The sequence below is a fragment of the Heterostelium album genome (assembly GCF_000004825.1).
Source record: "Heterostelium album PN500 unplaced genomic scaffold PPL_scaffold2, whole genome shotgun sequence".
NCBI lineage: Eukaryota > Evosea > Eumycetozoa > Acytosteliales > Acytosteliaceae > Heterostelium > Heterostelium album.
The window spans coordinates 1,123,808-1,136,381 of NW_008805064.1; the positions used below are offsets into that span (position 1 = coordinate 1,123,808).

The 12,574-nt window shown below is 29.6% G+C and overlaps 7 protein-coding genes across 7 annotated transcripts; 4 read left to right on the forward strand and 3 right to left on the reverse strand.

Moving 5' to 3' along the window:
- Positions 1-713: 713 nt before the first annotated feature.
- cytC (c-type cytochrome) lies at positions 714-1,606 on the forward strand (the record flags this gene model as incomplete). The annotated part of the gene is made up of 4 exons (XM_020572765.1): positions 714-797; positions 1,198-1,362; positions 1,442-1,460; positions 1,545-1,606. 4 exons carry the CDS (start codon positions 714-716, stop codon positions 1,604-1,606), a joined length of 330 nt encoding a protein of 109 aa, XP_020436882.1.
- Positions 1,607-2,102: 496 nt separating this feature from the next.
- Positions 2,103-3,703, forward strand: PPL_01763 (uncharacterized protein; the record flags this gene model as incomplete). Its single annotated transcript, XM_020572766.1, has 5 exons — positions 2,103-2,594; positions 2,675-2,877; positions 2,942-3,266; positions 3,330-3,406; positions 3,484-3,703. The coding sequence occupies 5 exons, from the start codon at positions 2,103-2,105 to the stop codon at positions 3,701-3,703; spliced, it is 1,317 nt and encodes a 438-aa protein (XP_020436883.1).
- Positions 3,704-4,210: 507 nt separating this feature from the next.
- Positions 4,211-5,130, reverse strand: PPL_01764 (uncharacterized protein; the record flags this gene model as incomplete). The annotated part of the gene is made up of 4 exons (XM_020572767.1): positions 4,211-4,333; positions 4,399-4,499; positions 4,549-4,596; positions 4,929-5,130. The coding sequence occupies 4 exons, from the start codon at positions 5,128-5,130 to the stop codon at positions 4,211-4,213; spliced, it is 474 nt and encodes a 157-aa protein (XP_020436884.1).
- Positions 5,131-5,890: 760 nt separating this feature from the next.
- Positions 5,891-7,656, forward strand: PPL_01765 (zinc finger HIT domain-containing protein; the record flags this gene model as incomplete). The annotated part of the gene is made up of 3 exons (XM_020572768.1): positions 5,891-6,207; positions 6,335-7,009; positions 7,083-7,656. 3 exons carry the CDS (start codon positions 5,891-5,893, stop codon positions 7,654-7,656), a joined length of 1,566 nt encoding a protein of 521 aa, XP_020436885.1.
- A 113-nt stretch (positions 7,657-7,769) lies between these two features.
- Positions 7,770-9,865, reverse strand: PPL_01766 (uncharacterized protein; the record flags this gene model as incomplete). Its single annotated transcript, XM_020572769.1, has 4 exons — positions 7,770-9,147; positions 9,226-9,486; positions 9,574-9,713; positions 9,815-9,865. 4 exons carry the CDS (start codon positions 9,863-9,865, stop codon positions 7,770-7,772), a joined length of 1,830 nt encoding a protein of 609 aa, XP_020436886.1.
- Positions 9,866-10,486: 621 nt separating this feature from the next.
- Positions 10,487-11,560, forward strand: PPL_01767 (serine hydrolase; the record flags this gene model as incomplete). The annotated part of the gene is made up of 2 exons (XM_020572770.1): positions 10,487-10,951; positions 11,024-11,560. 2 exons carry the CDS (start codon positions 10,487-10,489, stop codon positions 11,558-11,560), a joined length of 1,002 nt encoding a protein of 333 aa, XP_020436887.1.
- An 88-nt stretch (positions 11,561-11,648) lies between these two features.
- PPL_01768 (uncharacterized protein) lies at positions 11,649-12,526 on the reverse strand (the record flags this gene model as incomplete). Its single annotated transcript, XM_020572771.1, has 2 exons — positions 11,649-12,283; positions 12,361-12,526. 2 exons carry the CDS (start codon positions 12,524-12,526, stop codon positions 11,649-11,651), a joined length of 801 nt encoding a protein of 266 aa, XP_020436888.1.
- Positions 12,527-12,574: the final 48 nt, after the last annotated feature.

Consider the following 12,574-nt stretch of genomic DNA (forward strand, 5'->3'; position numbering starts at 1 on the left):
ATTGATTGAATAATGAAATATCTATTTATATCTCCCACCTGACTTTACTGATTACTAATAACATTGTTTATTTCTATAAAAAAAAAAAAGAAAAAAAAGAAAGCAATTTCTAATGATACAAAAAAAGAAAACAATAAAAGATTTTGGGATAGATAGATTAGATAGTAAGAGCTATTATCATATTTTTTTAATATAGCTAATTTTGTTATTTTTATTTATTTTATTTTTTATTTTTTTTAGAAAATCAAAAATAAATAATCTAAAATAACAATCTAAAACAATAAATTAAAATGATTATCTTTTGTTTTGTTTTGGATTTAATCCAACACTTTTATTATAAGTGTAACAGATAAAGTTAACTTAACATTGTTGTTGAGAAGTAAACAAATAAATTTAAACAATACTAAAATGACGATTTTCAAAAATAGCTATTCAACAAACCGAATTAATAATTTTTTTAAAATCTAAATTAAATTAATTTTGGATGTTGTTTTTCGGCTCCTGGTGCTCAAAAAAGATGACATAATTTTGAAACTTCAAACAAAATAAAAATTTTCGTTTTTTTTTTTTTTAAAATTTTTTAATTTTTTTTTTTCAAACAAACCCCACACTTTCCACCCAAACTTTCCTCCTTTCACTCAGAGCATCATCTGAATAATCACTCATAACATAATATATTAGATTTATCTCTGTACTCTTTTAAATAATATATAATGTCTGCTATCCCACCAGGAAACACTGCTAACGGTGAAAAGTTGTTCAACGCCCGTTGTGCCCAATGCCACACCGTCGCCAAGGTAATTATCTACAAACTACCTATTCAAACCAATATGAACAGGTTTTTTTTTTTCGTCAGCAATCCTCTTTTCTCTTTTTAGATCAGATAAGATAATAATTGAAATACAGCAAATCAAAAAAAAAAAAAAAAAAACAGTAATGCAAATATTATCATCATTTTACAAAAATGAAAACTAAGAAACACAACACAATATATAAAACATATTCATGAGAATTTAGAGAGATATAATCAAATCATAAACAAAAAACAAAAAAAGATTAATAGAAAAAGAAAAAGAAAAGGAAGGAAGAAAATAAAATAAAGAATTATAGAGAGGAGAATGATTCATTGGTTTAAAATCAAGGATATGTTCAGTAATAACTAATATGATCAACATATATAACACTAATAAATTATAGGACGCTCCAAACAAGCAAGGTCCAAACTTATATGGTCTCTTTGGTAGAAAGTCAGGTAGTGTCCCAGGTTATGCTTACTCACCAGCCAACCAAAACGCCGGTATCATGTGGGGTGAACAAACCCTCTTCGACTACTTGGAGAACCCAAAGAAGTACATTCCAAAGGTAATTATATGAACACTCTATAACGACAATCTAATTGAAATAATACTAATACGCTTTAATTTCCTTTGATTTTTTATAGACCAAGATGGCTTTCCCAGGTAATTATATTAACACTAAACATCAAAATAATAACACTCCAATTGAAATTATACTAATACGCTTCAATTTCTTCAATTTTTTAGGTTTCAAGTCAGCACAAGACAGAGCCGATGTTATTGCCTTCTTACACGAGAAAACCGTCTAAAAACAAATAAAAATGAAATTTTTGAAAAAAAAAAAAAAAAAAGTGGGGTGAAGCACCACAATAATTTTAAATTATTATTTTTTCTTATATTAACAATCATCTTCTTGTCATTGTTATAACAAATAACTTGGGAATAGTCGGCAATTCATATTTATATAGTATTCAATACGATACAATCTATTTTTCTTAAAGATATCAATCTTTTTATTCTTATTTATAGACATAACAAATCACTTATAATTACAATTATTGTTTTTTTTTAAAAACTAATTTGTTTTTGCAAACATGGGGTGCAATGATTTTACCAAAAATCATAGTGTTCATTTATCTACAAAAAAATAAACTTTCATTTTAGATTAATTCAAGTAAATTTAAATATTGTCATTAGTTTATTATTATACCAATTATAAATATTTTATTATAATCAATGTATTATTCAGAGTAGTAGTTTATTTTAGTAAAATATTTCAAAAACTATTCATTGTTCTCTTAAATAATGAATAAAAATTATAGTATAGAGACAATAGATAGATTAATCAATGGAAAAAATGTCTTAAAATTTATAAATTTTGATGATGATGATGAAGTTTATAATAGTTTTGATAGATTAGTAGTTCTAGTTTATAATCTTTTTAGAGATAAAGATAATGAACAACACAGAAATATAACTTTAATTGGAAATATTAATGATTATAGTGATGAGCTTGTACTTCCCGATACAGTCGATGCTCAATATCAATTAATAATAATAAGATCATATACTTCAACGGAATTAGATGAAGAAGATTCCATACCTATATACACAAAATTATTAAACAAATCGCAATCATACGCAATCAATATTAGAGAATGTCAATTCGAACAACACCCAAACTTTTTCCAACAATCTCAAATCATTAATGATAATCGTTATGATTTAATATCAATATTTCCTAACTGTAATGGTATCAATAAAGTATATTTGGTGTGTGGAGCTGATCAAAGATTGGTAAGATCTTTCAATATCTAATTAATAGATTTAAAATCTTAAAACTAACAAAATCAATACAAAAGTATGTTTACAAAAAGATATACTATAAAGATAATCAAAAATGTTATGAAAGAGCTGAGAATGAAATCAAAGCAATGGAATTACTCAAAGAAAATCCAAATTTTGTTTTACTTATTGACCATCATGATGATAAAGAGAACCAAATCTTTCATATCATCACTGAATATTGTGATGGTGGTGATCTTGCTCAAGAGTATAAACTTTTAACTGATCTAAATCAGTAAGTATATAACAAATTTAGGAATGAATTGAAACTAACAATTTAATATTGAATATAAAAATAGATTCTTTGAAGAATCAGATATTAGTGAATATATTTCACAACTTTTCAATATTCTTTTGGAACTTGATAATAATGGAATTGTTCATTGTGATATCAAACCGTCAAACATTTTCATTCATGATGGTACTTTGACGCTGGGTGATTTTGGATGTTGTAAATTCATTGATGAGTATCAAGATACACAAAATCAGAATATTGAACAACCTATTGTGATATCAAATTTAAAATTTATCGATAATGAAATTTCAGAACCATCCATTTTTGATATGGATTCAAACACACTCCAAACAAAAGCAACACGTGGAACAATTGGTTATATTTCTCCAGTAAGTAAATTATATTTAATTTTTTAATAAATTTATTTTTAACTAAATTAAAAAATAAAATAGGAAGCAAAGAATAGACAATATGCACAATCATGTGACATCTTTTCAATTGGATCTACAATGCTCAAATTATTATGTTGGTAAATACTCTATAATTATTTAAATTATAAAAATCAATTAATATTAACTCGTTATTCTAAATATTTAAATTGATCAGTCATCAAGATGATAGAAATAATCATGAATTATTCAAATCAAAGGGTGAAATTATCATTTCAGAAACCAGATATTCAAAACAATTGATTGATTTTATTCATCTTTTGTTGGATCAAAGCCCAAAGAATAGAGAATCATTACAACAATTATTAAATCTGTATATTGAAGCTATCACAAATCAAGATTCAATAACATTTAATGTAAATACTCCATTCCCATAATACCTCTGAGAATATCACTGAAATACTATTTGGTGATGATTTTAATCAAGAATTGCAATCTAATTCACTCCCTCCAAATCTAACATCTTTATCATTTGGTTCTAATTTCAATCAACCAATAATTTTTGGGGTACTTCCAAAAACACTCAAACATTTATCATTTGGTTGGTCTTTCAATCAAAATTTTGAACAAGGAACTTTACCACACTCTCTTGAGTCTTTGAAGTTTGATGATCATTTCAATCAAATATTATCAATCGGTGTGCTACCTGAATCACTGGAGTCTTTGAAGTTTGGATTTGCATACAATCAAAATTTATCAGTTGGCTTGTTTCCTGAATCACTGAAGTCCTTGAAATTTGGTGAGAGATTCAACCGAATATTATCTATAGGTGTGTTTCCCGAATTACTGTAGTCTTTAAAGTTTGGATATGCATTTAATCAAAAAATACTAAAAGGAGTGTTACCTGAATCTCTGGAATCATTGGAGTTTGGAGATAGATTCAATCAAATATTATCAGTTGGTGTGTTACCTGAATCATTGAAATCGCTGAAGTTTGGAGATAGATTCAAACAAATATTATCAAAAGGATTGTTACCTGAATCACTTGAATTATTATATTTGAAGAACTACAAACATAAAATTGAGAAAAAAGTTCTTCCCCAACATCTTTCGAAGATATATTTTGATTTACTTGATCAACCATTGGATATTGGGGTATTACCACAATCCCTTCAAAATTTATATCTTGACAAATATGAACATACGATTGGTATTGGTGTTCTTCCATCATCTCTTCAAAAATTATGGATTACTGGTGGATCTTTAACAAACAGAGAATTACCAAAATCAATTGAATCACTTTTTATTGTTGGACAACATAATGACTCAGCTAATCAAAGTAAATTTCTTTCAAATCTAAAAATTCTTTCAATATTTATTGATTCTCACCAAAGATTCACAGCATTTCAATTAACAAACTCAGAAGATTCACTTTCATATATCAAAGATCTCCATCCAGAATATTATTCTACACACAATTTATCTAATAACAGTGATTCCTTTGTCTATTCTCATATCAATCAAAACAAAGGAGAATTCATCATTGCTCTACTTTTGACACAATAGAAATAACATTTAAAACAATAAAGCTATCTTATTTTATTATTTGTTTTTTTTGGTATTTTTTTCATTCATTTTATATTTTCATCTCTTAAAACCTACATTTTACTTCATGAATGGTTGCATTATTGACAAATGCTTCTTCAGCTTTTCTGTTTTGATCTTTTCCAACTCTGTTTGAACTATCACCTTTCTCATACATCACAACATCCTCTGCATAATATTTCTCAAAGATATCCAAAATCTTATTTGATTCGATACCTTTGATGATTGCTTCAATGTTTGATTTAATATTTGATGACATTTTAATTGATAATTTTAAGTTTATAAATATTTATTGAATTATTGAAAAGTTTATTCTATATTGTTTTTATATATTATATTATATTATTTATTTTTTTGTAATGATTTCATTTGACTTTGGATTATTATTTATAGATTTTGAAAATTGAATAAAAAAATAAAATATTTGAAAGAATTGTCATTCCCATTCTGAATAAATCCAATTCTTGAATTACAGAATAAAAAAAGATTCCTGAACAAAATTTGTAAAAATGTGGGGTAGATTTTATTCAAAATCAGATTCTTGTCGTTTTATCTTCAGGAACTATCCAAAGAGATGGAATTTAATGAAGCTAAAACTAAATATTACTACAGAGTCTATTATAAAAGATTTTATTATTTTTGATTTAGAATCTTCTTGATTTATCTTCAGGAATGAGCATTCAAGAATATAAAATAAAGGATTTAATGAAGCTAAAACTAAATATTTTGTGGATGTCAAACGTTCTTTAAATAGATCAGTAGGTACAGTTTTAAGAATAAACAAATGATTTCAAACATGAGATATGGTGAAAAAATCTAATTTAATTTAATAATTCTATCATAATTATATAAGAGATATAGATCTTAAATTGAATTCCATTCTAATTTACTTTTAAAACCTTTTGTGAAAATTTCAGAAATAGATTTAAATCTAATTTGTTGTTTATTAATTTGTTTTTTTTTTTCAATGAATCATTTTTGTTTTTCAGTTTTGGTTTGTCGTTATTGTAAAATATAATATGAAGAGATATCACCATCTAGAAGTAGGAGATAAAGATATACTTTCAAATTTATATATAGTCAATCAAAAGCATACAGGTCACGATGCAAACAAATCATCTGTTAAATCTATAACTAAAAATAAAAAGATTGAAATCACTGTTTTAGAAGATGACAACGATCATCATAGTACAAAAACAATAAACAATAATAATAGTAGTAGTGATACAAGTAAAGAAGAAGAACAGCAAAAAGATGTTACACTAAATACAACATCAAGCAACAACAACAATAATAATAATAAAAAGTTTAATTCTACTGATACTATTTGTTCAATGTAAGTTTCAATAAACTAATGAGATTATTATTAATAAATTACTTATCTAACTAACTATACCATTGTTATTTGTTATTTGTTTTAATAATAATGATTTTAGATGTTCAAAGCAATTCTCTATATATAGTTGTCCGAGATGTTTCATTGGTTATTGTACATCCGAATGTTTCAAGAGACACAATGAACGATGCACTGGTTTGTTCTACGAAGAGCAATATCGTGACAATCTAAAAGCGATGGATAAGATCGATCCAAAAGATTCGTTAGCTCTCATCAAAAAGATGAAGGAAATCTACAATAGAGAGGATAGTATTTTAGATAGTTTAATGAATGATAAAGACGAAGATCGACTTGACGAATATGATGATGATGATAACAATGATGTAGATGAAGACGATGATGGTGATAACGATGACGTCGATCTATCTAAACTCAATCTCGATGAGATGAGTGAAGAACAACTATTATCATTATTGACAAAGGAAGAGATCGATGAGTTTCATCAATCAATGAAGGATGGTACCATCGGAGATAGATTAGAACCTTGGAATCCATGGTGGACAGATATCATAAAAGATAAACAACACAACGATGTAGTCATTAATAGAGTTAAACCGAAAATTGTAGATATAACAGATATTGGTAATGTAGATCAGTCTACACCTACTACTACTCCACTACAACCTACAACAACAACAACAAACACACTATCACCACTCATACATCCAAACATACCAGCACTTTCAACCATTTTTCCAAATAAGCCATCTGATTATCTATATAATCATATTGTAGATATTATGTAAGTTAATAATTATAATGATAATATATAAGTACAATTACTAACATATATTTAACTTTCTCAACAACATTAGTTATTGTTATTGTTTCTTAATGAGAAGATTTAATGGAGAATGGGGATATTTATCATTTAAAGAAGATAATTGTGATAAAGATAAAGATAGAGATACTGATATAGATTCACTATCAGAGTTGTGTGACGAATGTAGTGTTATCATTGAATTATCGATCATTCTAAAGAGGACAGAAGCTAAGACAGTATTTACGAGTTTGGACCAGATATTGGAGACACTGCTACACTCAACACATCAATTGAAATCGATTGGTAGTGGCAACGATCTATATTTCTCACTTTTTGTATTGGAGGATACATCCAATGTAATGTCAACGAAACAATCGATACTTGCATCACTATCTCATATGTACAGGCATTTTAATTGGTTGAATCGATCGCTCGCCAATCCCAAGCATAAACAGCAACAGGCTGACCAACTCTTTAAACTCACCATCAATTTTGCTACACAAAAGCTATTGTTCTTCATGGCATGGTGTAACGATCAACCCGAATCCAATTTCCAATCACTTTCAAACAAAATACTGGATTTCTTTATAAAAAAGAGAAAATTGAGTAAACAAAACAATAAATAAATTGGTTATAAGTCTAGTTTAGTTTAATAATATTATTTATATTTGTTTAAATATTTTATATTATATAAATGTTTGATTTAACATATATATATTGTTTTTATTCATTTTTTTTTTTAGAGTTTTCTTTTTAGGGTTTTGGTGGAAGTTGTTGTCGATTCTGTTGGAGTTGAAACTTTGGTGGTGGTGGATGGTTTGGAAATGGTTTTCTTTACTGGTTGTTCGGTGGCGGCGGTTGTTTCTTTCTTGGTGACTTTCTTGGTAACAGCGGCGACTGGTTCTTCAACCTTCTTGGCAGCTGGTTTCTTCTTTTCTTCGGCGACAACTGGAGTTGGTTCTGGTTGAGCAACGGCAGCGGCTTTCTTTGATTTCTTGGCAGAGGTTGGGGCAGCAACAACTGGCTCTTCTACTTTCTTTGGTGTGGATGGAGCTGGTGCTGGAACTTCAGCAGCCTTCTTTGATTTCTTGGTTGAAACTGGAGCAGCAACGACTGGCTCTTCAACTTTCTTTGGGGTAGTTGGAGCTGGAGCTTGAAACTTCATGCAGCCCTTCTTTGATTTCTTGGTTGAAGCTGGAGCAGCAACAACTGGTTCTTCTACTTTCTTTGGTGTGGTTGGAGCTGGTGCTGGAACTTCAGCAGCCTTCTTTGATTTCTTGGTAGAGGTTGGGGCAGCAACGACTGGTTCTTCAGCTTTCTTTGGTGTGGTTGGAGCTGGAGCTGGTACTTCGGCAGCCTTCTTTGATTTCTTGGTTGAAGCTGGAGCAGCAACGACTGGTTCCTCAGCTTTCTTTGGTGTGGTTGGAGCTGGAGTTGGAACTTCAGCAGCCTTCTTTGATTTCTTGGTGGAAGCTGGAGCAGCAACAACAGCTACTGGTTCTTCAGCTTTCTTTGGTGTTACAACAGCTGGAGCTGGAGCAGCCGCTTTCTTTGGTGTTTCAGCAGCTTGCTTTGATTTCTTGGTTGAAGCTGGAGCAGCAACAACGGCTACTGGTTCCTCAGCTTTCTTTGGTGTAGATGGAGCTGGAGCAGCAGCCTTCTTTGGTGTTGGTGCTGACTTCTTTCCATTGGTTGCAGTTGAAGCGGCTGGTTCAACAACCTTTTCAGTTACGACAGCTTCAGAGTTATTCGATTTCAATTTCTTCTTTGCGTTTTGTTTAGTGTTGATTGGTTCTTCTGTTGATTCTGTAGTGCTGTTGCTGCTGCTGACATCGGTCATTTCTTTATCGACAGCTTGAACAAAGAATGGTAAGGTTGGTGATGATTGTGTCTTCAAACCAATGTTGGCAAATGAAACATAGCTCTCTGGGTAGTAAGAGCAAACCTTTTGGGTGACAACCTTCAAATTCTCGTATAACTGTTTCTCTGTGAGTGAGGTATCACCAATGTTCACTGAAAATGGCTTTCCACCATTTGGTGTATATGGGATTTGTTTGTGAATATTCTTGATAATCTGGAATGCTTTCTTTGATTTGAAATCTACAACGATTGGTGTCCTAATTTGAATAAGAAATAACGTATATTAGTATTATTTAAATTATGATAATGAATCAACAACAACAACAACAACATACTTAGATCTCTTTTGATAGAAAGTCTTTCCAAGAGCCTTATGTAAAACATTGTAAAGTGAGCTGCAAGCAACAAAGATATCATATGAATCTCTAAGCTTACGCTTCTCATCGAATTGACGGTGACCATCGAAAACATCGTGAATAGTGAGGACTTTAGCCTTGATTGATTTCGATTCCAACTCTTTTTCGATCTTTTCCTTTAAGCTAGTTGGGACAATAATACAAATATCCTTTGTTTCCTCTGGTGCATTTGGTACTTCACTATACATATATAAGTTATTTCATAATTATTATACAAAATAGATTAGTTTAATGGTTATTGTTTATCACTACATTGTTTTTACATACATTAATTGTGTTTTGTTGGTTTCCTTGGCATAGGCTTTCTTTGGAGTTGCAACCAATTGGATGACGGAACTATCTTCCAAAAGATTGTTATCTTCACTACCCTTTGTATAATTCTTTAGCTCCTTGAAAGCTTTTGTAATCTGATTGATTGTGATGAATGAATGATTTTGAATGTTAGAATACATAATCAAATATTTATTAATGATTCCTGATCATGTCTATCACTACAATGTCAACTTACAGTTGCCTTATTTTGGTCTAAGAATTGAGTTAATTTAGCAGCTGAAGTCATTTCGTAATATATCTATATTATTATTTCGTAATTAAACACTTAATGCAATGCTGAAAAAAAAACTATAAAAGACAACTTGTATAATAATAAATAAATAAATTAAGGATGTCGATTTTTACACAACATTCGTTCGTTATTTTTAATTTTTCTATTTTTTTTCTTATTTTTTTTATTTTTATTTTTTTTTTAATGAGACATCCAAACAATTGCGAAATTTTTTTAAATTTTTAAAAAATAACGTTTGATTTAAAAGATTACATAATTCCCAACTTTATTTTGAAAAAGGTTAATCAAATTATTAATATTAATGAATATAACTTTATATTGAATAGCTATTTTCTAATCATTTATCTAAAAAAAGATATTTTAAAAAGAAATAGTATATGAAAATATTTTTTTACAAAAAAAATAAAAAAATCTAACCAGGATCAAATTGCAAGGTTTTGCGATTGTTCCCTAAACCCATCTTCTACAAATATCTAATTTTACATTCTGATTTTTTAATTAAAATTAATTTTATTTTGATTTTATTTTTACCTTTAAAGTTGTTGAATAAGATATTTCGAATAAGAAAAGATCTGCATTTGTTTATCTTCAAATAAAGTTACAAATAGATAAATAATGTTTATTAAAATATTTCTTGTAACAATCATACTATTTGTTAGTATTGTAAATAGTAAGAGTATAAATATAGTCAGTGGTGAATCAGTTGGTAGAAATCAATATATTACGACCAATCCAAATTGTACGACACCCAATATCACTAGATTGTATCAGTTTATCGATTCAACTGTTGCATCTTACGATTATTGTGAAGGTACCGAATGGGCATTCTCAAATTTCGATACCGCAATCTACTCGGAAAATTCAGACAACGGCCAACAGACTGCATCTACCATTAAGCTATGGATTATGATGGCTGTACTCCAAGATATCAACAATGGTTTATACAATTTGAACACAGTTATCCAATGTTCTGGACAAACCATCACCATTGATGCTTGTCTAGAGTTGATGATTGGTATCTCTGATAACTGTGCAACCTACGATATGGCAAAGCAAACAACACTTAACCATGTTAATCAAGTATGTTTCAATCAATGATATCATTCTAGACACTTTTACTAAAATAATCAATTTCTTAATTTGGTTGTCTAGTTATTTAAACAATTGGGAATGGTTAATAGTGGATTCCATGAATGGTGTTTCACTACTTGCCCAGGATATACATCGCCATGTCCCAATGACGATGGTACTGGAATTGAAAATACTCTTACTTCTCACGATGTTATTACCGGTCTTACACAACTCCACAATTTCCAAGCACTAGGAATGAATGCAACCTATCAGGCCTATAAATATTTGTTGACTGCTCACGGTTGGACTCCGATGCTCGGTAGATTTGTACCGACACCGGTTGCTCATAAACAAGGATGGTTACCAGCAGACGATGGATATCAGCCATTCACCGAGAATGACGAAGCTATTGTTTTCACAGAGTGCGGTGACTATGCAGCATCCGTAATGATCACAAGAAACTGGACCAACCCCCAAGAAGATACCAACGCACTGAATCTCGGTGCACAAATAGGACGTCTTGCCTATTGTACAATGGTGCCATTCGGTACTGCCAACGATGGTACACTATGTTCAGAGACCTGGTCTCAACCACTTCCATCTCCAACTGGATGTTAGTTATTATAATTGGAAAGCAATTAGAAAACAAATTCAGAAAATTACAATTAAATTTAAAAATACAAAGAATTACAATTACAATTTATTTTTATATAAATATTGATAAAAATACAGTTACTATTAATATTAAAAGTACAGGACTGGCTATTGTGAATGCTGATGAAGCAATAGGTGGAATGTCACAACCATCGAACGAAGTAAATTGTAATCCACTATCGGTTATTGAGTTTGCTTGAACTCCATTCATTTTAACAATGATTTCCTCGTTGAAAATCGATTTTATCTTCAAAGAGTAACTGCCTGCCAAGTTTTGAGAGACAATAAAATAGTTGTAATCGGTTCTTGGAATCTCTTGGTATGGTTGGTTTATATCGGTTTGAATCGCCATCGATTGAATTCCAACTCTATGATTGAAAAACATAAATCCAGCCCAATTATCATTGGAGCCATCTTTGGTTTTTACCTTAATAGTACCTTGGGAATCACATGGAACCATCTCGTATTGAAGATTACCTAGAACTCCAATTTTCAATTCAGCCAATTCTTGAAAGGCATCGACACTCAAATCGAAATGGGCGTTTGGACCAGCACAATGTTCTTGATTGTATTGAGCTGGACATTCATCAGTTACAATAACTGTGATAGGATCACTATTATTCTGGTATACATTAAAACAAACACCACAAGAAGAAGCACCATTAAAATATTTAGTACTTAAAGCAACTATTTTATTTGTTTTGGGACCTTTTTTTAAAATTGTTAATAAAATAATTATTATTATTTTTTATAAATTAAATTACCTGTTGGACCAAATAGATCTTGATATCCACATGCTCCGTTGTTTGGAGTAGTATAGTAGGTTGCTGAACATACACTCTTTTCTGAATCTTCTTCACATGATTCCGATATTTTATTAAATAATACAACAATTAAAAATGCATAGAGAAATATTCTTTTTATTTCCATTTTAAAATATATATAAAATATTATTACAACAAAGATAATTTTTTAAAG